Source organism: Crocodylus siamensis, chromosome 4 (assembly GCF_052110815.1).
Source record: "Crocodylus siamensis isolate JL-2025a chromosome 4, ASM5211081v1, whole genome shotgun sequence".
Taxonomy (NCBI): domain Eukaryota; kingdom Metazoa; phylum Chordata; order Crocodylia; family Crocodylidae; genus Crocodylus; species Crocodylus siamensis.
In genome coordinates this window covers 94,153,389-94,178,280 of record NC_143398.1, presented here as the reverse complement: position 1 = coordinate 94,178,280, position 24,892 = coordinate 94,153,389, and the positions used below count along the sequence as shown (strand labels likewise).

Sequence of the window (24,892 nt, the reverse complement as noted above, 5' to 3'; positions counted from 1 at the left end):
CCATAGATGCTTCCTCGAGCAAATCCCGGGACGTCATTCTCCCACTGTATTCAGCCTTGGTGAAGCTGCAGCTGGAGTACTGAGCCCAGTTTTGGGCTCCACAATTCAAAAAGGATGTGGAGAAACTTGAGAGAGTCCAGAGAAGAGCCATGCGCATGATCAGAGGTCAGAAAAACAGGCCTTATGACAGGAGGCTGAGAGCTATGGGGCTCTTCAGCCTGGAAAAGCACAGGCTCAGGGGTGATCTGATGGCCACCTGTAAATTTATCACGGTGACCACCAGGATCTGGGGCAATGTTTGTGCACCAGAGCGCCCCAAGGGATGATGAGGTCAAACGGCTATAAACTCCTCCATGATCGTTTCAGGCTGGACATAAGGAAGAACTTCTTTACCGTCCGAGCCCCCCCAAGGTCTGGAATAGCCTGCCATTGGAGGTGGTTCAAGCACCTCCTTTGAACGCCTTTAAGAGAAATTTGGATGTTTACCTTGCTGGGATCCTATGACCCCAGCTGACTTCCTGCCCCTGGGGTAGAGGGCTGGACTCGATGATTTTCCAAGGTACCTTCCAGTCCTAATCTCCATGAAATCTATGGAAGTTGAGGAGTACATGGATGGCAGTTGCAGAGTTCCTGCTCATGTAGCGAGCACCAGAGAGAACAGTCCAAGAAAGACCTCTGACAGTACTGGGAGAGGCTAATTTCTAAAGAACTTGCAAGGAAGGTGTAAGAATCAGAGCTCTGCTATTTAATTGCAAGCAGACCTCTATCATAGGCTTTCTTTGTGTCCTACCTCAAGGATCCCAGCACATCTGCCATGTTGAAACCTTCAAGGATCTCCTGAAGCTGCTCACAGCCTTCTTCTCCCAGACAGTTACCTACGATATGAGAAAAGGAGGAAAGCCAATTTAAATGCACACACACACACAAAAAATAATAATAATAAATCACCAGCATTCAATGAAGTTCCCATATGTGATCCATTTCTCTAATTAATATAACAGCTGCTTGATTTCTATAACACCTTTATAACAAAACACCTTACAGACAGTCCATAAGACAGACCTGTCTGCAACTGAAACGCAATAGGCATTTATGCACTGGTGCAAGATGGGAAGAATACTTCCGAACCCCAGTTGCAAGGGGAATTTGAAAGATAAGGATTTTAATTGGCCAGAAGAGATTTGGGTAATGAAAACTGGATTCCTCTATAATAGTTTTCACAGTGGATGATGCTGGACCAATTAAACTATGTTGCACAATACCGCTAAAATGCAGCTGCAGACAGTAGCTCAGCACTGCATAGTGAGCGGGAAGCTTTGGCCAAGGAAGTGAAAGCAAACCTCCAAGCATTAAAAATAGTGTACGTGAATATCAAAACAACCTATAAAAGCACACAGGACTGTACCTTAGTCTCATCCTTAAAATTCACATGGTACTCAAATTTAGTCCCAACACCTTCTGAGCTAGATAAGCAGACCAACAGGATTTGAAGCTGTGACTCGAAAGGTTTAATTATAAGCCCATTAAAATCCCGACTCAAGAAAGAACTATTTGCTTAGTCAGCTGAGTAACTCCATGAGTTCCTTTAGCTACAGAGGCACTGATATTTTAGATCAGGAATCTCCTTTAGAAAGGCTGGGGCGGTCACAGCTCTATGCCACACTGCACCGCAAGCACCCTCAAAACGCTGTAGATGGCACCCTCCTCCCCTACTGTAATGTAACCATGTGCCTGTTTGCCACACACTCCCAACATGTACAAAGAGCACTGCTCCTACTATACTGTGCCACACCCCCACATGGTCCATGGGTCATCTTGAACCACCCAAATGCAGGCTCCTTTGGCCCCAACCCCAACGGGTAAAGGACAGGCAGTGGGAACCAGAGAAGGAAAGGGGAAGCCCAGAGACAACAGGGAGAGAAGCAGCACCCAGACTGGGATGGGAGCCTGGGGACTCAAATGTTAAGTCTCCTGAAGGGTTGTGTGGGCTATGAGTTGGACAGCCCAATTTTAGTAGTAGGTTGCACCCCAGGAAGTGTTGCTTTGCAATTCTGAATGGGTTTTCAGGTGATTCTGACATAAGGGAATCACTTTTTTCATCACTTCAAATCCTTTGGTAGTACTGTGGATTTGAATAAACAGTATCTAGGGCAATATTTTTCTCCCTACCCCTCCACCATTAAACATGGGGAGAGCCCATCATCTTGGATTCAAATAATAATAATAATAAAAGGTTAAAAAAAAAAAAAGTCAGCTCTAGCTATGGCCCCAACCTATGGTTGGGGTTGGAATCAGAGTCACTGTCACCCCATAAAGGCAGTCCCAGGACCAGGTTGGAGCAGGAGCCACAGCTGCCTGGCCAGGCAGGGGCTGGAGCCAACATGTGCTCTGTGCCCTGGGTTGGACCAATGACTGAGGGTAAGTGGTAATGGGCAGGTGGGTGGAAGAGGAAGCAAGTGGCATGGGTACACAGACACCCAACACAAGGATGAGGGGGCAGTAAAGGGCAGAGGTCAGGCCACTTGACTCACCTGCCACCTCTCCCCCTCCACCTCCCCCAATCCACTGCAGTGGCTGGGGATGAGAAAGAGGAAGACAAATAAAAAAAAAAGAGACACCCGTCCAATAGTTATATTCTAGATGTGGAAGATTATAACAAAAACGTTATAAATTCTCCATGTATGGGTTCTAATTATTAGGGGAATGATCTTAAAGTCATCTTTGATTCAGGCAAATAGTGTTTCAGTTCTGTAGGAATCTTCTCAACTTCACCACTTGCATACCATTAAGATCCAGTTTCTCCAACTCTGACTTGTCTTCAGTAGCCTCCGCAATAGCTAGGGCAGCATCTCGTTTGATTTCACAGAATGACAAGTTCAGTTCCTGAGAAGCAAAAGACACCGTATAGAGATTCTGTACGCAAACTTGCCCAGTAATAGAGCATACTAGAAAGAGCTGATCCTAATGGGATGTTCTCAGGACTAAGACCATTTAAATTTAAAATGACATTGGAATTTCATATGCAGGAATCAGAGAAATTTCTCACCAGTATAGGAACAAATGGATTTTTGCTTTTAAGTCTTTACTTGCTGACTTTGAAGGCTTATAATTTTCACAAGCATTGGGTCCTTCTGGAGACTGGCTGTTTCATTCCTTACAAATTAGCAAAGATCTAAATATTACAAAGATTCATTCATATTTAAAGGCCAAAAGGGAACATTTTGCTCATCTAGTCTGATATTTGGCAACAAGCCTTTGCTGCCCATATACCCTACAATGCCTTCACCACACCTATATTTTTGGAAATTTCTTTTCTCTATAGGAGTGATAATTTTTTAAAATCGATGGTGGAAGCTATTTGACTGATGCCTCAATTTTCACTGTGACTACCTATAATCAGAAGATGCAAAGTAGAAAACATTTTTCTTTGTGAGTACCTAGAGTAATTTCTACTAGGAAACATGGTCAACAGGAAGGAACAAGTAATAGTGACTGGCCAAGGAATTACTTAACTGACAGCTGTCATCCCCCCACCAATGAGCTACAATCAGTCAAAAGATTCCCAAGAACAGTCCCAATAAATGTTTCACAGTTGTAAGGGGACAGAAAAGTGGACCAAAACGTATAGACTGTTTCTTCCTGCATCACTGAAGGAGAACTTCATTTCTGTCCAGTAGTCTGTGGAATAACACTAAGAGGAAGAAAGACATGTTGTCTGGTGAAGAGAGTTTAAGGTGAGTAACAGAAGGTGGTACCTTTAATTTATGGAGCCCTTCTTTGACAGCTTCAGCAATAGCAATGGCACCCTTTGAGCGCACCAGGCAGTCTCCAAAGTTGATCACTTCTACCTGGCGGAGAGTCTTCAGAGTCTAAAAAGTAGAGAGCGCACATGCATATCAGAGTGGAGTATGTGATGGGTAAAAGCAAGCATCTGCTCACACTACTCAAACAGGAAACAGCATCTTCTCTCACTGTGCTTCACCATGACATTGGACCCAAGGCCACCAAGAAGTGGCTGTCATTATTTACATACACAGAGGTAGGAAGTCAGAAGCAAAAAACACCCAATACAAATATTTATTTAGAGTAACTCACTTCTGCCATGGCCAAAGCTCCCTTCTCTGTGAAGGTGTTGTCATTTAAGTTGATAATCTTCAGCAATGGGTTTATAGCAAAGGCCTGGGCCAATGCTGTGATGCCAGGATGGTTGATTCCATTCTGTGGCATATGAACCTCTTCCAGGGTCCCAATTATCTGGAACAACATGAAGATGAGAGAAGATACAACTTCAGCTTCAGTAGAAACCACTACCACCCTCCCAGAATTAGCCCATAAGTTGCCTCCCTGTCACACAAGTCAGCTATCCCTCATATCAGAACACCCTGAGAACCCATTCAGACTTGCAAAACATCACTTTCTCCCTGCAATCCTGCTAAGTGCTGCAGGTGCATCCTTTTGCATTTCAAATTATGCTTCTAGTGGCAGTTCAAGGCTAATTAACATGTTAAATGTGCATAGTCAGAGCTGGCTTCCTCTTAGGGTGTCACCATCTTTCTGATCTAGATATCTCAGAACAACAATTCTCACCCTTGGTCATGTCACTCAGTTCACTTCTGGGCTGTTACATCATTGGGTACAAGTTAATTTCCTCTCAAGTTCTGCTTCTTGCTCTGACAGCTTCAGAGGAAACCCTCTGAAGTGGGACTGACTGACTACAACAGTTTGGTTTGTGTACAGAGCACATTAAAGCACTCATTTAAGGAGCCTATGTACTATAGCATGAAACTCAGAAGAATCCTGTATATACAAATCCTACTCTTACTATGTGAAAAGAACACACTAATTTTAAAGATTGCAGGCCAAATTTTAAACTTCTATACTGTGCCAAGTTGTTCTGCATTCTTGGAACATTCAAATACTACATGGTATACTAATTCTCAACCAAGATACTGTGGCATCCTGAGGTTCCTTGAGATCCTTTCAAGAGAGTGCTGTGGGGTGCCACACAAACACAGGCACTTTTAGAGCTACAAACATGCCAGCAGAATGGTGTCAGAGGAGGGGCAAGCTGAAGTGCTCTGGGTCAAGATACAAGGGGGCTATGGGGAGAGGGATCTAGCAGTGGGGGTCTACTACAGACCCCCTCAACCAAGGGAAGGAGCTGGACCAGAAGTTTTCAGGTCAGCTTGTAAAGGCACTTAAGGCAAGGGATGTAGTTGTCATGGGTGATTTAAAATTACCTGGACATCTGCTGGGAGAACCATTAAGCTATGTCGGACTGTTCCAGGAGGTTCCTGGCCGAGATACAGAATCTCCACTTAATTCAGGAGGTGCACAGTCCCACCAGAGGAAATGCCCTGTTGGACCTAGCCCTGGGCACAGGCAATGACCTGGTAAAGGATCTCCAGGTTCTTGACCACCTGGGTGATAGCGATCATCGCTCACTGGAATTCATCATCCAGTGCAGGGTGTCAAGGGCCTGCAGCAAAGCAGCAGCCCTAGACTTCAAGAGGGCCAAGATGAGTGGTCATTCCTTAAGGAGACTGTGCTCAGGGCCCAAGGGGTGACCATCCCAACAAGCAGCAAGCGGGGCAAGAGTGCCCGAAAGCACCCCCCTTCTACCGGTTGTACACTGCCTTTTTGGCAATCAAGCGTTCCCAGACGCCCTTGGTGAGCCAGGGGGGCTACCTCCTCTGCTCGGACCTGTAGGGGCGCTGTCAGGAAAGCCAAGGCAGACAAAGCTAGGACTAACATCCAAAATCAAAGATGACAAAAAGTCCTTTTTCAAATATATAGGGAAGATGACGAAAGCACCAGGAAATGCGGGGCCCCTGCAAGATCCTCTGGGCAATCTGGTGGTTGTGCCAGAGGAGAAAGCAGACCTCTTTAACCAATTCTTCACCTCCATTTTCTTGGGCAGGGACCAGGACTTCCCCACCATGATACAAGACAGACTCAAGGGGAATGCCTCCAGACCTCAGGTTGGGGAAGACCGGGTTAAAGGGCTTCTGGAGGGACTGAACATGTTCAAATCAGCGAGTCCAGATGCTCCCCACCCCACAGTGTTGAGGGAACTAGCAGGGGTTATTGCAGGGCCCTTGGCACAGCTTTACGAGCGCTTGTGGTGCTCGGGCCAGGTGCCAGATGTTTGGAAGATGGCCAACATGGTCCCCATCTTTAAAAAAGGGAGGAGGGAAGACCCGGGCAACTATAGGCCTGTCAGTCTTACCTCAATCCTAAGGAAACCCTTTGAGAAGATCATCAAGGAGCACATCTGCAATGGGCCGGCTTCAGGGATGATGCTCAAGGGCAACCAGCATGGTTTCATTAGGGGCAGGTCATGTCAGACCAACCCGATTGCCTTTTATGATCAGATCACAAAAGTATTGGATGCAGGTGTCACCGTGGATGTAGTCTTTCTGGACTTCTGCAAGGCCTTTGACACAAGTCTCCCACCCCATCCTCATTAAAAAACTAGGCGACTGTGGCATTGATGCCTGCACAGTCAGATGGATTGCAGATTGGTTGACGGGTTGTACTCAGAGGGTGGTGGTGGATGGGTTATATTCGACCTGGGGGAGAAGTGGGCTGCGGAGTCTCCCAGGGCTTGGTCCTTGGGCCCGTGCTGTTCAATTTCTTTATCAGCGATTTGGACGATAGGGTGAAAAGCAACCTGTTTAAATTTGCTGATGATACCAAAATTTGGGGTGAGGTGAGCACGCTAGTAGGGAGGGAAAAATTGCAGCAAGATCTGGATAGGTTACAGGAGTGGGCTAACATAAACAGGATGCATTTCAATACTGACAAGTGCAGGGTGCTGCACTTGGGCAGTAGTAACCAGCAGCACACTTATAAGATGGGAAACTCCCTTCTTGAGAGCACGGAGGCAGAAAGGGATCTTGGACTCATTACTGACTCCAAGATGAGCATGGGCCAACAATGCGAGGTCACAGTTGGCAGGGCTAACCGGACCTTGTCGTGCATCCACAGGTGCATCTCAAGTAGAGCCAGGGAGGTGATCCTCCCTCTCTATGCGACACTGGTCAGGCCACAGCTGGAGTACTGCATCCAGTTCTGGGCACCCCACTTCAGAAGGATGTGGACAACATGGAGAGGGTCCAGAGGAGGGCCACCCACATGATCCAGGGACAACAGGGCAGACCCTACAATGAGAGACTGCGGGACCTGAACCTGTTCAGCCTTCACAAGAGAAGGCTGAGGGGGGACCTGGTGACTGTCTATAAACTCACTACGGGGGACCAGAAGGTTTTGGGAGAGACCTTGTTTCCCCTAGCATAACAAGGAATAATGGCCACAAGTTGCTGGAGAGTAGGTTTAGATTAGACATCCGTAAGAATTACTTCACAGTTAGGGCGGCTAGGATCTGGAACCAACTTTCAAGGGAAGTGCTGCTGGCTCCTACCCTGGGGGTCTTTAAGAAGAGGCTTGATGCCTACCTGGCTGGAGTCATTTGAGCACAGCTTTTCTCCTGCCCAGGCAGGGGGTCAGACTTGAAGATCTACAAGGTCCCTTCCGACCCTACTTCTTGATTCATAAGATAAACCCAAAGATTTCAAACAGGATTCTATTGCATTAAAGACATTCTGACCTGTTGTGGTCCAAGTTCAAATAACTCTCTCATTATTAGAAAACATACAACATGGAAACAAGTTATGCTCTCACTTTATAAACTCATTATTCCTAGTTATGTCTCCTTCTATGAAGAAGTTACTCCTCTCAGCACTAACATCCTTAAAATTGACTGCTTCAGGAACATACATACTTGTGTAGCCAAGAAGAACCAAAGGCCAGCATTGTCTGTGGTGTGACCTATGCACAAGTTAGATTTTAATAAATCCTGCATCCCTGCTAAAAAGACATGCATTTAACATACCCACCCACCTGCAAAGGATGCTCCAAGGCTCAAGAGGTCCTGTTAATCAAAGCTTTGGCTTAAACACAAGTGTCCCAGGTAGACGCATGTAAGTGAAAGCCACACCCCTAGCATGCCTTTCACATATGGTAAATTGGTACTGCTATTTCAGCTTACCTTTGCCTTCAATGAGATAGTCAAGGGATGACAAATATTCAAAACAGGTACTTTGTACTTGGGAGTAATTAACACTAACAAGCTATTTGTTTAGTGCATTTGGGACACCTTTTGTTTTGATCAAAACGTAAGAAGTTAATAAAAACCGATGTAAGAAGGGCACAGAAACTTCCAATACTCTATTTGTTGAAAATAGATAGAATATAAATGAGGTAACTACTGTGTGACCTTTCTGTCCAAAAAGATATTCAGTCATTGTTCACCTGGACTTATGAGTACTTTCACCATCAAAGCCTGACACGTTTTCACTTTAGGTCAGGTCTGCTTTGGCACTTACCCCAAAAGCTTCAGCCAGTGCAGTGGCTCCATCATTCTCCAAACGATTCCTTCCAGCCACAAACATTTTCAAAGCCAGAGGTTTGCCCTGAGCGCTTGATTTCCTGTGACAGTCTTTCAGGGCAGCAGCCAAGATCTAAGACAGTGTCAACAGCTTTACATTACTCTAGCGTCTCATCTCCTGGAGGATACCAGAAGTGTTTCATGAACAAGAAGCATTTAGATCACCAGTGAAAGGCATCTGCTTCTGATACGCAATACAGAAACATTACAAAATATTAGCATTAGTTAAACTGAACTGGTAAAGGGAATTACGTCACCCAAGTGCAATAACCTCATTGTGCTGTTTAAGCATAAGCCTCAGTAAACAGCCATGGGTTTCACAATGATCTTATGCATAGGACATTTAGCAACTATGACAGATCATTCTTTGAATTAAGCACAAAACAATAGCCTCCTCTAATACCATGTTGGGGGTTTCAGTTTCAAGAGAACTAAGTCACCAACATTACTAGTTCTTTTGCTCAGAGGCAGGGGGGCTGGGGTGGGAATCATCAACCACCCAGTATTGGAATATAAACTCTGCTCACTTTGGATCATCACCTGAAGTCTGATGGCAATTAAGGTAAAACATGGGGAAAGCTACAAGCTGACCCAAACCCCTACAACCTGCCCCAATCTTTATGGTATAATCAATAAGCAAGTTTTAGGGTTTACCTTGCCACCTCCAATGCCCATGCCACAGTTATTCAACTTGAGTTCCTGCAAGGTGAAACATGCAGGACTCTTCAGCAGTGTCTCAAAGCCACGCACACCATCTGGCCCAAAAGCATTGTCACTCAGGTCCAGCTCCACCAGCTGGGTACCAGCAGAAATAAGTGCATCCCCCAAGGAGATCTTTGGGGGGGGGGGGGGGGGGAGGAAAAAAGGATTCAATTTTTAGTAACAGCTCCAGAAATCCACCAAATACACCACTCCAAAACATCGGGTAGAATGTCTGTTACGCAGTTGGTATGCACTACTACATGGGGGAAAAGGGAACACTTTCTGATCACTACAAGCAGTTGACTTATTCCCCAAAGCTTGAGATTATTACCTTTAGCTTATTTTGTACAGTTCTAAGAATTAGTTACCATAAAGTTATCCAGCCCTCAAGTCAAAACAGTCAGACACACATCAGGTGACTTTAACCTCAATGCTGCTGAGAACAGCAGCAATTTTTTTTCCAGTCTTAAAAGTAGCTGCCTCATGAATCTTCTGAGCAGTAACCTGGGATGTCCCTGCTCAAAAAATGCATCCTTTTATTTTCAAAGCCTTGTTCCAACTCCCACCCTACTCCTCAGGTGGCCATGTTGCTGTTCCTGTTTTGAGAAGAAGCTGCATCAGCGATTGATCAGATGGAAATACATATGCTAGTTCTTCTCTGTCTCATCATCTTGGATGGAGAGAAACCCACCAGCCATGAGATGTTCAAGCTTTATCATCATTTTAGGCCTTTATTTGGGTCTTAGATAGCATATGGGTCCAAGGAAAGGGCACAGAATACAAATAGGAAGGGCAAGAGGAAGTAATAAGAAAAGGATTAAGCCCTAGATACCTAGTTCCTCCACTTACCAGAGCAGGAGGGATCTCAGATCTTAGTCTCCCTGTGAACATGTCACTCCAATGACACTTCTGTAAGAAAGCAACATACAGATAGAAAGATAACCCTTAAAGAGAGTCAGAAGAGAGCAATAATACACAGGTCCCCAAAAATCAGCAGTTGCAACAAGCTACAGGTGACATGATAATATACTCTTCCCTTACATTTGCTATTCAGTTATGACAAGGAACTACACAGCCTATGCATCTACCACTTCACTTGCAAAGAATATGTATCCATTTCTGGAGAGTAATTCATCAGCTGCTTAACAGTACACAGTGACAAAACAAAAGACTTCAGAATATGCAAACATTACCATACCCAATGGAAACCAACGTGGAAAATGCACGGTTGTAGCATGGGAGTTTAATCATGGGTGGAGGAACCCAACATGCTACACTTATAAAAAGGGCCATTACATACTGTGGTGATTGCAGATGATCAAGACCTCATACTGGTTGTATCCAGAAGATGGCATCTATAGTGATGCAGCACAGCCACCATCCACCTCAACACCAGAGTACTGGTAAAAAAAGAGAACTTGGGGGTAGAGAACCTCTTGGAGAGTCTCCCACAGTCTCATGCAGCATTCTGGACTTTGTTTGAGGATTCCTACCCAGACAAGATCCGAGGTAACTTACACTACAAGTCCCACATACTTAAAGTGGCCACAAAGGCACCCCTTTGTGATAGTCTCCTCCCATGGCTTTCTTCGCTCAAGGCTGGGGCACTGTTTAATGGTGAGGATCAGATATTGGAATGTATAAAAGTGCTAAGAAAGTTACGTGGCGAACGCAAGGTAGCCTATTGCACAAATCTATTTTACCCACTGGCAAACAAGGAATCCAAAGCTCATTTCTGAGGACTGACCCATAACAGGTCACTGGAGAAGCAGTATAGACAGACAAGCCTCAGTTATCTCAGCAATACATCCTACCCTTGCTTGTGGAACTCACCTTGAGTTCTGACTTCTTCTCCAGGGCTTTGGCAATGACTTTTGCTGCCTCCACACCCACTGTGTTGCCTTCCAGACGCAGTGCTTCCAAGCCATCACATTCCTCAATTTGCTTGATCACCTCTTCAGCTGCACAGAGCACACAGAGCCTCACTCACCCACTTCTATACTATGCCACATTAGATTCCATATGAAGAACAGGCTGCAGAAGCTTTTCTCCCATTGTCAGTCATCATTTTCCTCTTCTGAATCCTTTGCCCATGGTTTTGCACCACCAAGGAGGGGTTACAAGGCAAGCATTGCCATGGCAATGAATGAAGAGTCTGACAGGGGTTTAAGAGCACCTTCTTTAAGAGGCAGATAAGGCAACTTTGCAGGTCTAGGACTTGACTTAGGAACCAAGTCTCTCTTTAGGGAAAAAGAAAGGGTTATGAAAACAGAAGCAGCCATAGCCCTTCCTCCTGTCTGAATACCAAAGGATTTCAAGCACACCAAGTTGTTAGACTTCTTAAAGTTTTTAAAGAAATGTTTCCTATAGCAACTTAAGGTGACATAATCCATTAAGAAAAGCATTAAAAAGCCATTCTCAAAACAGAAGACAAGTAGTATGTACTAGGGGTGCACCGATAAATGTGTTCTGGGCAGATGCCAATGGCTGATTATTGGACAGCCATATCAGCTGATACCAATCCAACTGTGAATAAGCAGCCCAGCAACCAGAAGAGCCATGTCTGGCTGGTAGGTCTGCGGAGGGAAAGCGGGGTGTGGGTGGTGGGGATTCTCACCAGTACATGCATCCCCAGGAAAAGCATGAGGAGCACATACGCCCCTGGATCTGTGCATGGGGCAAGAGTAGGCTCCCTGCTCAAGGCCAGAACTGCTTCAGCCTCTTCCTGGCAGCTGCTCTCAGGCTAAGCTGATCAGGGCAGGCAGTAGCTGCACTAGAACGGGGGGCTACATCAAATTTTGGGGTGGCTATAGCCCCCCTTCCCAGCACCTCCACCATCCACCCTGCCTAGCCCAAGCACAGCCACTGGGAAGAGGCTGGAACAGCCCCAGCCCCAACTACACAGCAGCAGTTTAACCTCACCCCCTGCACAGATCTAGGGGGTATGTGCCCCCCATGCCTACCCTGGGGGTACACACAGCAGTGGGAACCCCCCCTCCAATGCCCCCAGACAAGCCACCAGCTCTGTCCCACGCCCTGTGCTGCTTCAGCTGGGAAGCACCTGCCTATGTCCCACTCCCTCCTTCACTGCAGGGTCCTCAATCTGCCCCCCCAAACCCCTTCCCTCCCCCATGCCCCTTGCCCCCCACAGACTTGCTGGTCAGATGCTGCCCTCCACATTGCTGGGCTGCACTCCCAGATGCATGCATGCTGCAGCTATGCACATGCATGTGATATTTATCAGCAACACTATCAGCCACATCAGCAAAAAAAAAGCCAATTGCCAATAATGTACGTTTTCCTTTTATCGGTGTGAATACAATATGGACCTACATATCAGTGCATCTCTAGAGTCAAAGATAGTGTCCCTTGACTGCAGGACCAGTACCAAAACTGGAGGCAGTTTGCGGGGGGGGGGGGGGAAGAGGGGGCAGTTGCTTATCATCATCTCCCAGGTGGCTGACCCTTGTGCTGCTCTATTATGCAGGGTTTGTTGGAAGGAGGTGCACTATGAAGCACAGATTTGGGAAAACAGTAGTGCAGGAGTCCAGAGAAACACTTCCATGGCACATTTCCTCTTACCATCTTCTGCAGTGTTGAGTTTCAGAGACTGGCCCTTGAAGCTCAGCTGCCCTCCGCCCACCTTGGTTTTTGCAAGCGACTCTGCTAACTTAGTAATGTCTTCAGATGCCATTTTCTGTGCTTTGCCAACCTTCAAGAACTGCCAATTTTAAAAAAGAATCACTGAAAAAATAAAAAAATAAAAAAAAACACTCAACATACATACACACCTCTAAGAAATAGTTTACCCTAAATTACAAATATCAGCTCAAAATAGCAGTGCCCCTACCCCTCCACTTTTTTGGCATGACAGCAAGACTTAAGTATCTTTCAGAACCTGAAACACTAATCTGTCAGATGCTGTTGAAAATTCAGCTCTGCAGGAAAAGTTTAGACTTAAAGTTTAGACTTTAATGGAGTCATCAAGTTCCATAAATAAGACTGAACTGGGACCGATCTTAATAAGATCCCATTAAGACACCACTCTGTTCTTGAGAGCACTCTTTCAGAATGAGAAAGGATTACTGCTTTCTCCCTAGAGCCATATTCTTTAATATTTATTAGTAACCATGATCCAGTCCATCATGTTTCTTTTCCCTTTAAAAAAAGCTAGACTGAACATGGTACTTTTTTTTTCCCAATTACATCCCTGCTAGTACTCACATCAGCACCTTTCTGGAATCAGACTGTTACTCAACTGCTACTAAGGTGGCAACAGGGAAGTTGGGTACAAAGGCACCTCAGGATTTTTGTAGGGCCTCCTCCATAAATAGCAGAATTTTCTTTACTGCCAGTGATGTCTGAAGGGGAGGTATAGCCCTCTATGGAGGAGCTTAATAAAGGAATAAGAAAACTTTTGTTTCTATGTCACCTGTTTTAAACTAGTAAAGAGTGGTACTGACATAACATCCTTACTATCTGGGGGTTGTTTAACTCTGTGTAAATGGAAGGGCTCAGCCCAATTTGTGAGATAACAAGACTACCACCTTAAGCAGCAGTTATGCTGGCATTTTCCGCTGGTAATTTGGAGACTAGATATGGTGCAAGAGATGAATAAATGACACGTTTAAGTCAGGTTTCAAACATGCTGACAGGGATAAAAGCTTACTCTAACAATTGGAAAAATTAACATCTCCAGTCAGTTCCTGACAGCCTAGATTTTCATATGCACACAAGCTTTTGTCTCCTTAAAACCTCTTCCCCAACAGACTTTCAAAATTTGGCCAAACTTCCCAACTTGAGTTTGACACATCCTCTTTCTTTCCCTCCCACCAACATTCCATGGTGCTACAAAAGTATTTAGCCCCAACATTGAAGCCAGTACCTTTCACCAACATTCATGAATTTTAATACCTTTGGACCTAGAGACGGGAAAAAAGGAAGCCGGTGCCATGGGATTTGCTCAGTTTCCATCCCCATGTTTTAATCAACACCAAAAAAACTAGGACATGGAACCTTCTGACTCATGCCACTCATGCCAGTGAGGTGCTGCAGGCAGAGAAATGGCCCAGAACACTTCACTCCTACGCCAGGCCACCCAGACACTCTGCCACCAAATTCTTCTAACCTCTGCCAGTCCAGAAGCAGCTCCTGTGCCTTGAATCGGACCTTGGTCCAGGGTGACCTGGACACCCATGCTCTAAGGAATAACTAGTTGGATAAGTGGCCCTTTTCTACGTCTAGAACAGCAGTTTTCACCCAGGGTGCTTCAGGATCCTTGTAAGGATGCTGTGCAACATTAGCTCTGTTAGGTGTGCAAACAACTGCGTGTGATTCGCAAGAAAAACCTGGAGATTTTAACTACGATCCCATAGTGTCAAAACCACTCTGACCCACTGGGGTCTTTCAGAAGAACAGAAAAACTGCTTTATTATTTTCCCATGGAGGCAAGAAACGAGCAAAAGCAAACAGCTGACATTTTTCTAGGGATGCCTTGAGCCAGCTCTTCACCTTCGCTTGTTTCTCAAGGCACCTCTAGCTAGACACAAGGCTCCCCTTGGGAAGGGCCAGCTCCTCATTTTTGCTTTTCTGAGGCCAAAAGAAGAAACAGGAGCAGCAGCTGTGCTTCAGGGAAAGCAAGAAGGCCAAACGTCAGGCTTTATTTTGCAGATCACTCTGCGACACCCAGTGCTACATGCCGCCCTCAGAAAGGCCTCAAGGCACCTGGGGGGGGGGGGGCAAAGGGGAGGCCGTGGCCACCCCCAGGGTGAAGAGTGCTGCTCTAGAGCCTCACACCCCACAGGTGCTCCCTGCTTCCACAACCCCCCCTTAGAGACATGTGCATCAGGACCACTGGGCCGCTCCGCCCCCGAATGGCTCTCAAGAGCTGTGACTGCTCTAGAGCCCCACAGGGAGGGTCCCACGCTGCTGCCCTTCCCCCCACGAGGGGGGGCTGTGACGCAACAGCCCTAGCGCGCGGCTGGAATGACTCACGGGGGGAGGGGCGGGGCACTGCAGGTGACGTGCGGGGGGGGTGGGAGCGGAACCACCCCCCCCCGCACACTGGGGGGGAAGGGGATCGAGCCGTCGGCAAGAGGTAGGCCCCCGCCGCGGGGGACCCCTGAGTGGGCGCACCGGGGCTCACCTCCACCACGCATGGGGGCCGCCCGGCTCCAACCCGTCACGCCACAGCCGCTGCAAATGATGGCGAAGAGGGAGGCGGAGGATTTGAAACCCGGCAGTTTTGTTTTCCGCTTTCTGATTGGCTCCCGGGGCTCCTCGTGGCGCAGGCGCGCCGCGCTCCACACCCTGTTCTCCCCCACCCCCCTGCAGCATGCTGGGAGTTGTCGTTTAGCCGGGGGGCGGACTACGAATCCCGTGAGGTAGCGCACGGGCCGCCCCGTCTCGAGGCAGGCTGGGAAGGGTAGTTCTAGCGCCCTAGACGGTCTCGGCCTCTGGCTCGGAGAGCGAGGAGTGAACGGCCCGAGAATCCCGCCATGCCTTGCGCGCGGCTAACGCTTCTTGGCCGAATCTAGATCACGTGGTCTCGGTCTGGCTGCGTGCGCACCGTGGGCGGTAGCTCGAGATTGCAGAGCCTTTCCTCCCGCTTGCCCCTTCGCGCAGGCGCAGTTGTGTTGCGGAGCCTCCAGCACGGTTGGCTGGCTGAGGCGGGGTCGTGTGTACGTGGGCCTGTTGGGGGCGGGGAGGAAGCCCTTGTTCCCCCATAATGGGTTATGCTAAGGATGCGTGACCCTTTGCCAGGCCCTGGGCGAGCAAGAGCCCGGGTGTAAATTTAGGGGTGTAACAGCAACGTTGTAAACCCAACGGGAGCTCCCCTAGCACTGTACATTAAAGAGAACCCCTTAAACATTAACCAAAACCGAATGGGAACCGAATGTTCCCATCTACATCCAGTAAAGGAGTCTCCAAAAACTTATGCCTCGTGGAACGAGTTAGTGTCTTAAGAGGCACCCTAGTCATGGGCAAACACTCAAGGGAGTTGCCACCATTCATCCTTCTCCAGGAGCTCTACTACATATACCAGCTAGCCTAGCAATAAGAAGGCGCACCCTGGAGGCCCTGCTGTAGATTTTGGGCTGCAGGACAGGCAATGTGTCATCATTACACACAATGCAATGCACATGTTTCTCCTTAACTGGAGAAAATAAAAGTTTGACTACTATACTGCGTGGGAGGGAGACAGCACTGTATTTTTCAGTTTAAGCTCAGAAACAACTACAGCTATTGGAATGTGCACTAATTTGCTAGAGTTTATATCAAGTTTTTAAAAACACAAGAAACTAGGCAAGTAGGAGTCCAGAGATACTGTCATTAGTCTTGCAGCCATCACAGTTTGAATCTGCACAAGCAATGTGGATTTATAAACTAAAACTAGCTTTTGTGAGTGGCTTGCCAGTGTCTTCACTATCAGTCATTTCCACACCTGAGTTAATATTACCATACCTGAGTTAAAGTTCTTACCTAGATTTTGGGTGCAACAGGAATCAAAGAGGGTACAACTGTACCTGCCTGGATCTGCCTCTGGCCCTGCTATTCCTTGCTGCTAGGGCTTGCTAATCTGCTTTATGGGGCTCTGCCACCTATGCCAGCCAAAGCAGGAAGTGCTGAGTAAGGAAGACCTCATCAGAGTTGCTGCCTGGGATCGCTGGTCTGGCCCACGCAAGTGCTTCTAGGGCAGGGGCAGACAGTTATTTTGGGCAGAGGGCTGCTTACTGAGTTTTGGCAAGCCATCAAGGGCTGCATGACAGGCAGCCAGGGACAGATAAATACTGATTTTCTACATTTTTAGGGGCCCCGCAGGCCAGATAGAATGGCCTGGCAGACCGCATCCAGACCGTGGGCTGCATTTTGCCCACCCTGTTCTAGGGATTACTACTCTGGTTGCTGTCTCCAGGAGATACCCCCACTCCATTGTTACCATCAAGAGGTGGCTTTTATTGCCAGGAATCACCACTTCTTTGCTGGTGCTCTTTGGGTGACCTATGCAACCTCAGCTTTTTCACACCCTGCTGTACTGCTATAGAAGGGTCAGGGATTTTCAGCTCTTACAGCTATAAGGAGTATAAGGTTCTTGCTTGAACCTATTATAAGGACTTGTGTTCAGAAGCCCTTTCCCTTAAAGACTTGATGAACCACAACATCAACCAGGGAGTAACACCTATCTGGAATCTTATTCACTTTTCACACACAAATATACACACTCATTACTCAAACTGAGGACCACCCACTGTAGAGCTTTCCAGAGATCCCAGCGAGTGCTGTCCCTTCAATGGCCTTTGTGCAACTTTGCATTAGCAACATTTGGGTGCCTACAAACTTCACAGTTGTGGAAGAGAGAGCCTGTGGACACAAAATCTGATCCACCTGACCTTGACAACTGACCCACCAACAGGTGCAAATAGCCATCAGAAGTCCACACACACATACTAATGAGGGCATGCAGCTAAAGAATACACAAACTTACTGTTATAGAATATAGCCATAGCCAAACATGCAGAACATAAGCTAGGTTATACACGGAACAAGACCATCCAACACTGGGGGTTGGAGTGGAACAGCTAGTATGCTTTAAAATTAAAACAGAGTTTATTATTTTTAAGAAGGTGGAACAGGGCAGCACTTTAGAGACTGTCGAAGAGGCATGAGTTTTCACAGAGGACAGCCTACTTAATCTGTATCTGATGTAGGAGGGTGTTGCCTGTTAAGGCTTGTGCCTCTCAGAACAAGTTTGTTTCTAAGGTGTTGCCCTCCCCTGGCTTCTGCCTCTCTCTTATTTCATGCTGCCTTTCCCCCATAGGCAAGCTGTAGGAGTCAGTGCAATGATTAATATAAAATGCTGAAGGAGAGATAGGAATGTTGATGCCTGATCTAATTTGTTCGTGCAGAAGGTTGGAGACAATACCAGTTAGGAGCAGAACTGCAAACCTGATCCATACAACCCTAGTGATTGCACAATTGAAACTAAGAAAAAGCAAAAGTGGCATTTCAATTTTCTTAATTCAGGGTTGGCAACATTTAACCTGCAGGCCAGATCTAGTCTCCTTGCAGGCTAGATCTGGCCTGCAGTGGTATGTGGTAGCAGGAGCACCATTTCCACTCTGTCATGAATTTCTCTGCTATGTGGCACTGATCCCCTCTTCAATGCCCTGCCTGATGCCACCTCAGCCCTCCCTGGTTTGTACTGATGGCTGCTTTGTGCCTCCTACACCTTCCATTTACACTTGCTGCCAAATTTGACACCTCACTGCTGCTGGCGATGGAATCTGCAGCACTCAGTGAAGAGGGTAAGCAGAAGCTGCAGTAAGTTAGCTTGAGAACAGCCCTTATAACACAGCAGGGAGGGCTGGGGCACTGGAGAGGATAGGCTGCTGACAGGGGTGGCCATGTCACAAGCAGCATAAGCAGTAGGGCTAGCAGGCTATTAAGTGGTCTCCAGGTCACGTTCACAAATGTCATCATAATTCAAGTCAATAGTGATAATTTTTTTTTATATTAGGCAATGATCTTTCAAAATCATTACAGTGTCATGTACATAAATATCTCATGGTGAATAAGCATGGAAGAATAGACAAGCTCCTCCAGTATGTAGCCTTCCTTGAAGAAAGTGATCCATTACTCAACATTTTTTCAGTAAATTGTAATTCAGATCTCTCTACAGATCTCCGTTTGAAAAAAAAAAAAATCCATTTAATAGTTTGCTGTCATGCTTGCATGACAGAAAAGATGGGCATCCAGAGAACTGGTAGAATTTCTGTCACATTTAAACCTTGTTTTCCAACTCTGACTTTTCTATTGTAAAAAAAAAATACCACAGAGATATACAAAAGCAGTGTCTGCTACAAGAGTATAAACTATGCAGCAGTATAGATCCTGGTAAAATACACTTGGCACAGCTCTCCTCAACTTGTTCCAGTAGGGATGATCTTTTTTGGCTGCTACCAACAGACACTGACATGGGTTTTATTTCAAATGACAACTGTAGCAAACTGTACAATGAACCCAGTTGTTAGGCACAGAGATTGCTAATGGGTTGGTTGGATTTGTTCTGCTCTTTAACCCTAACATATAATGGGAACATTCCTCACATTTACTCTTGAATAACTCAAGAAAACAGAGGCTGTGGCGGGCCAGAAGGGGGCACTCCTGCGCTGAGCCACCCACCTCCCTGCACCGGACCACCTTCCAGGCTCCCAATGCCTCCCTAGGGGCGCCTTACGCTTGGCCGACCCCTCTCCCGGAGCACACTCGCTAGTCTGGGGATAACGTAGCCGCCACCACCCCGAGAAGGGACTGTCTCAACCCTGTGTCCTCAGGAAACACAGGCCTAATAGTCCGATGGCTACTCGACCGGGTACAGGCGCTTGGGGCACTTCCCCAAGTCAGGGGGCAAAAAGTAAAGTCTCCCTTAGTCCGCAGACCTAAGGGGTCTCTTAGGCATAATTTAGACCCACCCCTCAATAAGTCTCCCACACCAGTCAAAAAGGAGAACTTTATTGATTACAAGGGGTAGGGGAAACTAGGGTACAGGACTGAGCAATATCTTAGGAATCCTAAAGAGCAAACAGTGTGGCTGAGGTAGCCTTTTGATTATGCATCTGTGTTACTGCTAGCTAAATATCTAATCAGATCTCAAGTAGCTTACTCACAAGCATCTTCCAGAGGCTAGTGAAATTCCCTTCTGTAAGCAGGCGGTTTCTAGCTCATGAGTTTGGGGGAGAGAGCCAACTTTAGATGGTAAAGCTCCTCTGTGTCCCCCGCATGGCTACTGCTTCACCTCATGGCTGAAGAGAGAGCCTCCTTCCCCACCCCCCCCAACTTATATAGCCCCTGTGACCTCATTCACCTAGTCCAGTGGAGGTCAGCCCCAGTTGGCTATCAGCCAACCAATTTGTAATACCTGTTACTGGGCAGACTCCAGCCCACCAGGTAGAAACCCCTCACACAGGTACCAGTCAGGTGGGCAGAAGGAGCAGGTTTCCCCCCTCCCTCAGGAATGCAGCCAGCTCAGGTTACCTAAAGAAACAGGCTGAGGTGTGAATCCTCTGTGCTGGCCCATCTTGATCACATTGCCCCAGGGCAGAGATTTTGGGGAGAAACCAAAGTGGCTTTCTGCCACACTTCCTCCCCCGCTTTATAAAGCTTGGATCCGTAGCTTCACAGAGGTATGGAGACAAGCGTGCTAGTTTGGAGGGGTCACCTTTCACCCCTAAAGAGAAATTACATATCACATAATACTGATCCTAACAATAAAACATATCAAACATAATAGCACATTCAGGAACTTCCCTGCCCGAGCGCTCTCAAGCAGGTCCGAGTCCATCCAACCCCCTACCCTTCTTGTCTGACCCCTCCCGGTTAAGCAACAGCTGATCCGCAATTTCAGCAGCCTCAGGGCCAGTTTTGGGGCCCCTGTCCTTGACTAGGGTTTTAACCTCCCTTGGACATCGGTAGTAAAATTGGTCCAGCACCATAAGATGGAGCCAAGGCTGACACTAGAGAGAAGCTGCTCCATCTGCCCATTTAATGAATGCATCCCACAAGAGGGCCATAAAAATCGGTCATTGACTTCTCGGGCTGTAGGCAGATATTCTGGAATTTTTTCCGGAAATAATCTGGTCCCAACTTGAACCTTGAAGACACAGCCTGTTTAAAGGCATCATAGTCATCAGCTGCATCCAAGGGCAGGCTGTTCAGGACCACCGCCATGTCGCCCTCTACCAGAAGAGCCATGTGCATCACGAACTTTTCCTCAGGCACCTTCCACTCTTGGGCTTGCCTTTCAAAGATGCTGAGGAACACATCAGGATCGTCTCCGACTCGGTAGCGAGAGAAGGCTGGGGAGTTCAGTTTGGGCTGCAGATGGAGAACCTCTAGTTCATGCTTGCGCTTGAGCCTTGCCTCTTGGGCCTCCGCCTCGCACTGTGCTGTCTTCACCGCCAGCTCCATCTTTTTCACTTCCAGCTCCATCCTTTTCAACTCCAGCTCCATCCTTGCGCTTGCGGCTAGAAGCTGAAGAGTGGGAGCGAGAGAGCATCTGGTACCTCCAGCGCTCCTCCGTAGGGGGTGATCCCTCGGTGGGCTGTGGAGTTGGTGTGCAGCGCCATGATTCTGGGAAAGACTCAGGAGTTGCCATGCGTGAAGGTTGCTCTGTGGCTGAGTCACTGTCGCTCAGGAGTTTAATCAGCTCTTCCTTCTTTAGCCCTTTCTTCACGTGAAGGCCTCTCTCTTTCACCCATTTTTTTAGTTTGGGCACGGTCATTTGGACGTACTGGTCCGCCATCCTGGCTATCTACACTATCCAGTCGACCCGATGCCAAATTAGAAAATGTTTGCTTCAGGGATTTCAGTGACTCTATTACTCTTCCCAAATGATGCGTGTAAAACAGCAGGGTATTCAGATCCCACCATTGCCACCACGTGTGGCGGGCCAGTAGGGGGCGCTCCTGCGTTGAACCGCCCACCTCCCTGCGCCCAACCATCTTCCAGGCTCCGAATGCCTCCCTAGGGGCACCTCAGCCGACCCCTCTCCTGGAGCACACTCGCTAGTCTGGGGGTAACATAGTCCCTTCTCAGGGTGGCGGCAGCTGTCTCAGCCCTGTGTCCTCAGGGAAACACAGGCCTAATAGTCCGACGGGTACTCGACCGGGTACAGGCACTTGAGGCACTTCCCCAAGTCAGGGGGCAAAAAGTAAAGTCTCCCTTAGTCCGCAGACCTAAGGGGTCTCTTAGGCATAATTTAGACCCACCCCTCAATAAGTCTCCCACACCAGTCAAAAAGGAGAACTTTATTGATTACAAGGGGTAGGGGAAACTAGGGTACAGGACTGAGCAATATCTTAGAAATCCTAAAGAGCAAACAGTGTGGCTGAGGTAGCCTTTTGATTACGCATCTGTGTTTCTGCTAGCTAAATATCTAATCAGATCTCAAGTAGCTTACTCACAAGCATCATCCAGAGGCTGGTGAAATTCCCCTCTGTAAGCAGGTGGTTTCTAGCTCATGAGTTTGGGGGAAAGAGCCAACTTTAGATGGTAAAGCTCCTCTGCGTCCCCCACATGGCTACTGCTTCACCTCATTGCCAAAGAAAGAGCCTCCTTCTCCCCCCACCCCGCCCTCTAACTTATATAGCCCCTGTGACCTCATTCACCTAGTCCAGTGGAGGTCAGCCCCAGTTGGCTATCAGCCAACCAATTTGTAATACATCACCTGTTACCGGGCAGACTCCAGCCCACCAGGTAGAAACCCCTCACACAGGTACCAGTCAGGTGGGCAGAGGGAGCAGGTTTCCCCCCTCCCTCAGGAATGCAGCCAGCTCAGGTTACCTAAAGAAACAGGCTGAGGTGTGAATCCTCTGTGCTGGCCCATCTTGATCACATCGTCGCAGGGCAGAGATTTTGGGGAGAAACCAAAGTGGCTTTCTGCCACAGAGGCTTTAAGGAAAAAAATATTAAATTTTACAACAACAGCAAGATTAAACAATGCTTGTGACAATTTACTATGCTCCTGAAAGCTACACATATTATGCCTGAGCAAGGGAACATAAGATCAGGCTTTTACTGGTTTACATATTTGGGTTTAAAGGTATGATTTATGTTTTTTACCAGTTATATCAGCATTGATATGCTGGAAAGCATTGATGGCCACCAGCAAGCATGTCTTCAATCTATGAACAATCCCAGAGTCACTGATATAGATAAGTATGTCAGACACCCTTCATTGTGGCTAAAGAGAAGAAACAATGAAGCTTTTTTGATGAATAAGATGTCCAGAATAAAAGAAGCACTGTCCACATGGAAAGTCTGAATAAGAACTAACTTGAGGTGAATAAGAGGACTTTCCTTGATAGGTGATGAAAAACTCAGGGGTACCAACTGGATTGCAGCTGTTTGTGAAAGACATGAAACAGATAGAAAAAAAAGCTTTTCCGTATATAGCTATGACCCTTTAAGGCACCTTTGCACCACATGACTGAGTCCGCACTAGATAAATCAACTGACAGTCCCAGAATTTCCAGGACAGTCCCAAATTCTGGGGCTGTGTCCCATTCCTGGAATGGGACTCTTACTCTGTATTTGAAACATCAGTTCCCAGATTAGAACCCATCCAGGCAATGATCAGAACCGTTCAATTGCATGGTCCCAAACCAGACCAGCTGCCATCAGGTCCAGACAGGCATAGGTAAACTGGGTAGCCACCTGGGGCCTAGACAAAGGGGGCCCGAAAATGGTTATTATTATTTTTATTATGATTATTAACATCTCTGGCAGAGGCAGGGACTGATACTAAGAGTTTGCCTGGGGCTGCCAGGAGTCTAGGTACAGTGCTGGCTGCAATCCATGGTCAATGCCTTGCATGATGTGGTCCCAACCTGACTGCCTTCTAGGCCAGTGGTTTTCAATCTGTGGTCCATGGACCCCTGGGGGCTTTCAGACTATGTCAAAGGGAGTCTGTGAAAGATGATTATGATCAAACAAAAATATATGAATACCCACACTTGCAATTCAAAAGGGTCCACACCTCCATTCAAAATTTCCAAAGAGCTCAGCACTTGCATTTAAAATGTTTAGGGGTCCGCAAATTTTAAAAGGTTGAAAACCAGTTTTAGGCACTACCACAATATGACTATTAAAGTATAAGAAGAATATTTTAGCACCAAATAATTAATGAATTAATTCTGACCACACACACGACAGGTGTTCTTGTAGAGTTGCTCGGAACATTATGGACAGCAGAAAAACAAAGCAGGTGATGGCTAAGGCTTGCTAAATACATAAGACACTATGCTTTAACACTGCAAAGATTATGTATTTGACAATATGTAATGTAAATTAAGTATATGATTGTATTGCATTGACAGAGTTCCCAGAAGGCAATCCCAACCCACATTAGCAGAACCTGACATTAGCATGATGATATGTATTTTAAGTAATGCTCTCTAGCCCATATGAACATTGTCTGAGTTGACTGAAGACACAGCAAAAAAGCAGCATTATTTTGGGTTACTGGAAGCTGGCAAACACAATGTGCAACATCTACAGTAATAATATGACTAATTTTATTAGAACGAAAGTGATGATGGAAAGCAGTCAGCATGAAAATAGATCTGCCACTTACTGATATCATTAAAGAAATACAAAATGTCTGGTGGGGTTAGACTGGGCCCTAATCCTGGCACTGGATCCAAGTTCCTTTGATACAATTGGGGCTCCACACAGATGCACAGTTTTACCTGTACAATACTGTATGACTGTGTAGACCTACAGCTGGAAATATTTGGTTAAAAAAATAACACAAATTTATTGACATCTGCTATTTCCTAGCGAGTGTGAATACCCACCAGAAACCATCAAGGAGCTTGAAAATAACTAAAAGCAAATCTGTTGTTTATGTCTTGCATTAAAATAAAGAGTTTTAAAGTGTCTTGTATAATAGGGAGTCCTTCAGAAGTCTGAAAGGACTAGATAATGTCCATATCTAATGTCTACAGCCTCTTTTTTGCAAATTTACATACCTGTGTAGCAACTTGACTTTATACACATGACAATCCCATTGCACGTTGGGTTATGCGAGATCTTTTTGTGAGTGTAATAGAAACATTTACTAAAGAGATCAGTAAAAACAAATGAAATTAGATCGCAGCCACATGAACCATAACAAAAGCTGTGGCATTGTGGCAGCACAACAATTCTGGTGCTATTGAAATAAAAACAGGCTTTCAAGCC

General features: G+C 46.6%; 1 protein-coding gene across 2 annotated transcripts in view; it reads right to left on the bottom strand.

The window, feature by feature from the left end:
* Positions 1 to 15,562, bottom strand: part of RANGAP1 (Ran GTPase activating protein 1) — a 38,442-nt gene extending 22,880 nt beyond the window's left edge. Inside the window, exons 1-10 of one of the 2 annotated variants that reach the window (XM_090042951.1) lie at positions 15,297 to 15,562; positions 12,734 to 12,872; positions 10,985 to 11,112; positions 10,001 to 10,060; positions 9,104 to 9,283; positions 8,388 to 8,522; positions 4,096 to 4,254; positions 3,756 to 3,869; positions 2,784 to 2,883; positions 791 to 875 (exon numbers count right to left, since the gene is read on the bottom strand). In XM_090042951.1, coding sequence (XP_089899077.1) covers positions 791 to 875; positions 2,784 to 2,883; positions 3,756 to 3,869; positions 4,096 to 4,254; positions 8,388 to 8,522; positions 9,104 to 9,283; positions 10,001 to 10,060; positions 10,985 to 11,112; positions 12,734 to 12,845 — 1,073 coding nt within the window. In that variant the 5' untranslated portion in view covers positions 12,846 to 12,872; positions 15,297 to 15,562. Of the gene's footprint in view, positions 1 to 790; positions 876 to 2,783; positions 2,884 to 3,755; positions 3,870 to 4,095; positions 4,255 to 8,387; positions 8,523 to 9,103; positions 9,284 to 10,000; positions 10,061 to 10,984; positions 11,113 to 12,733; positions 12,896 to 15,296 lie in introns of both variants that reach the window. The other variant, XM_090042950.1, reaches the window with a different exon arrangement.
* Positions 15,563 to 24,892: the final 9,330 nt, after the last annotated feature.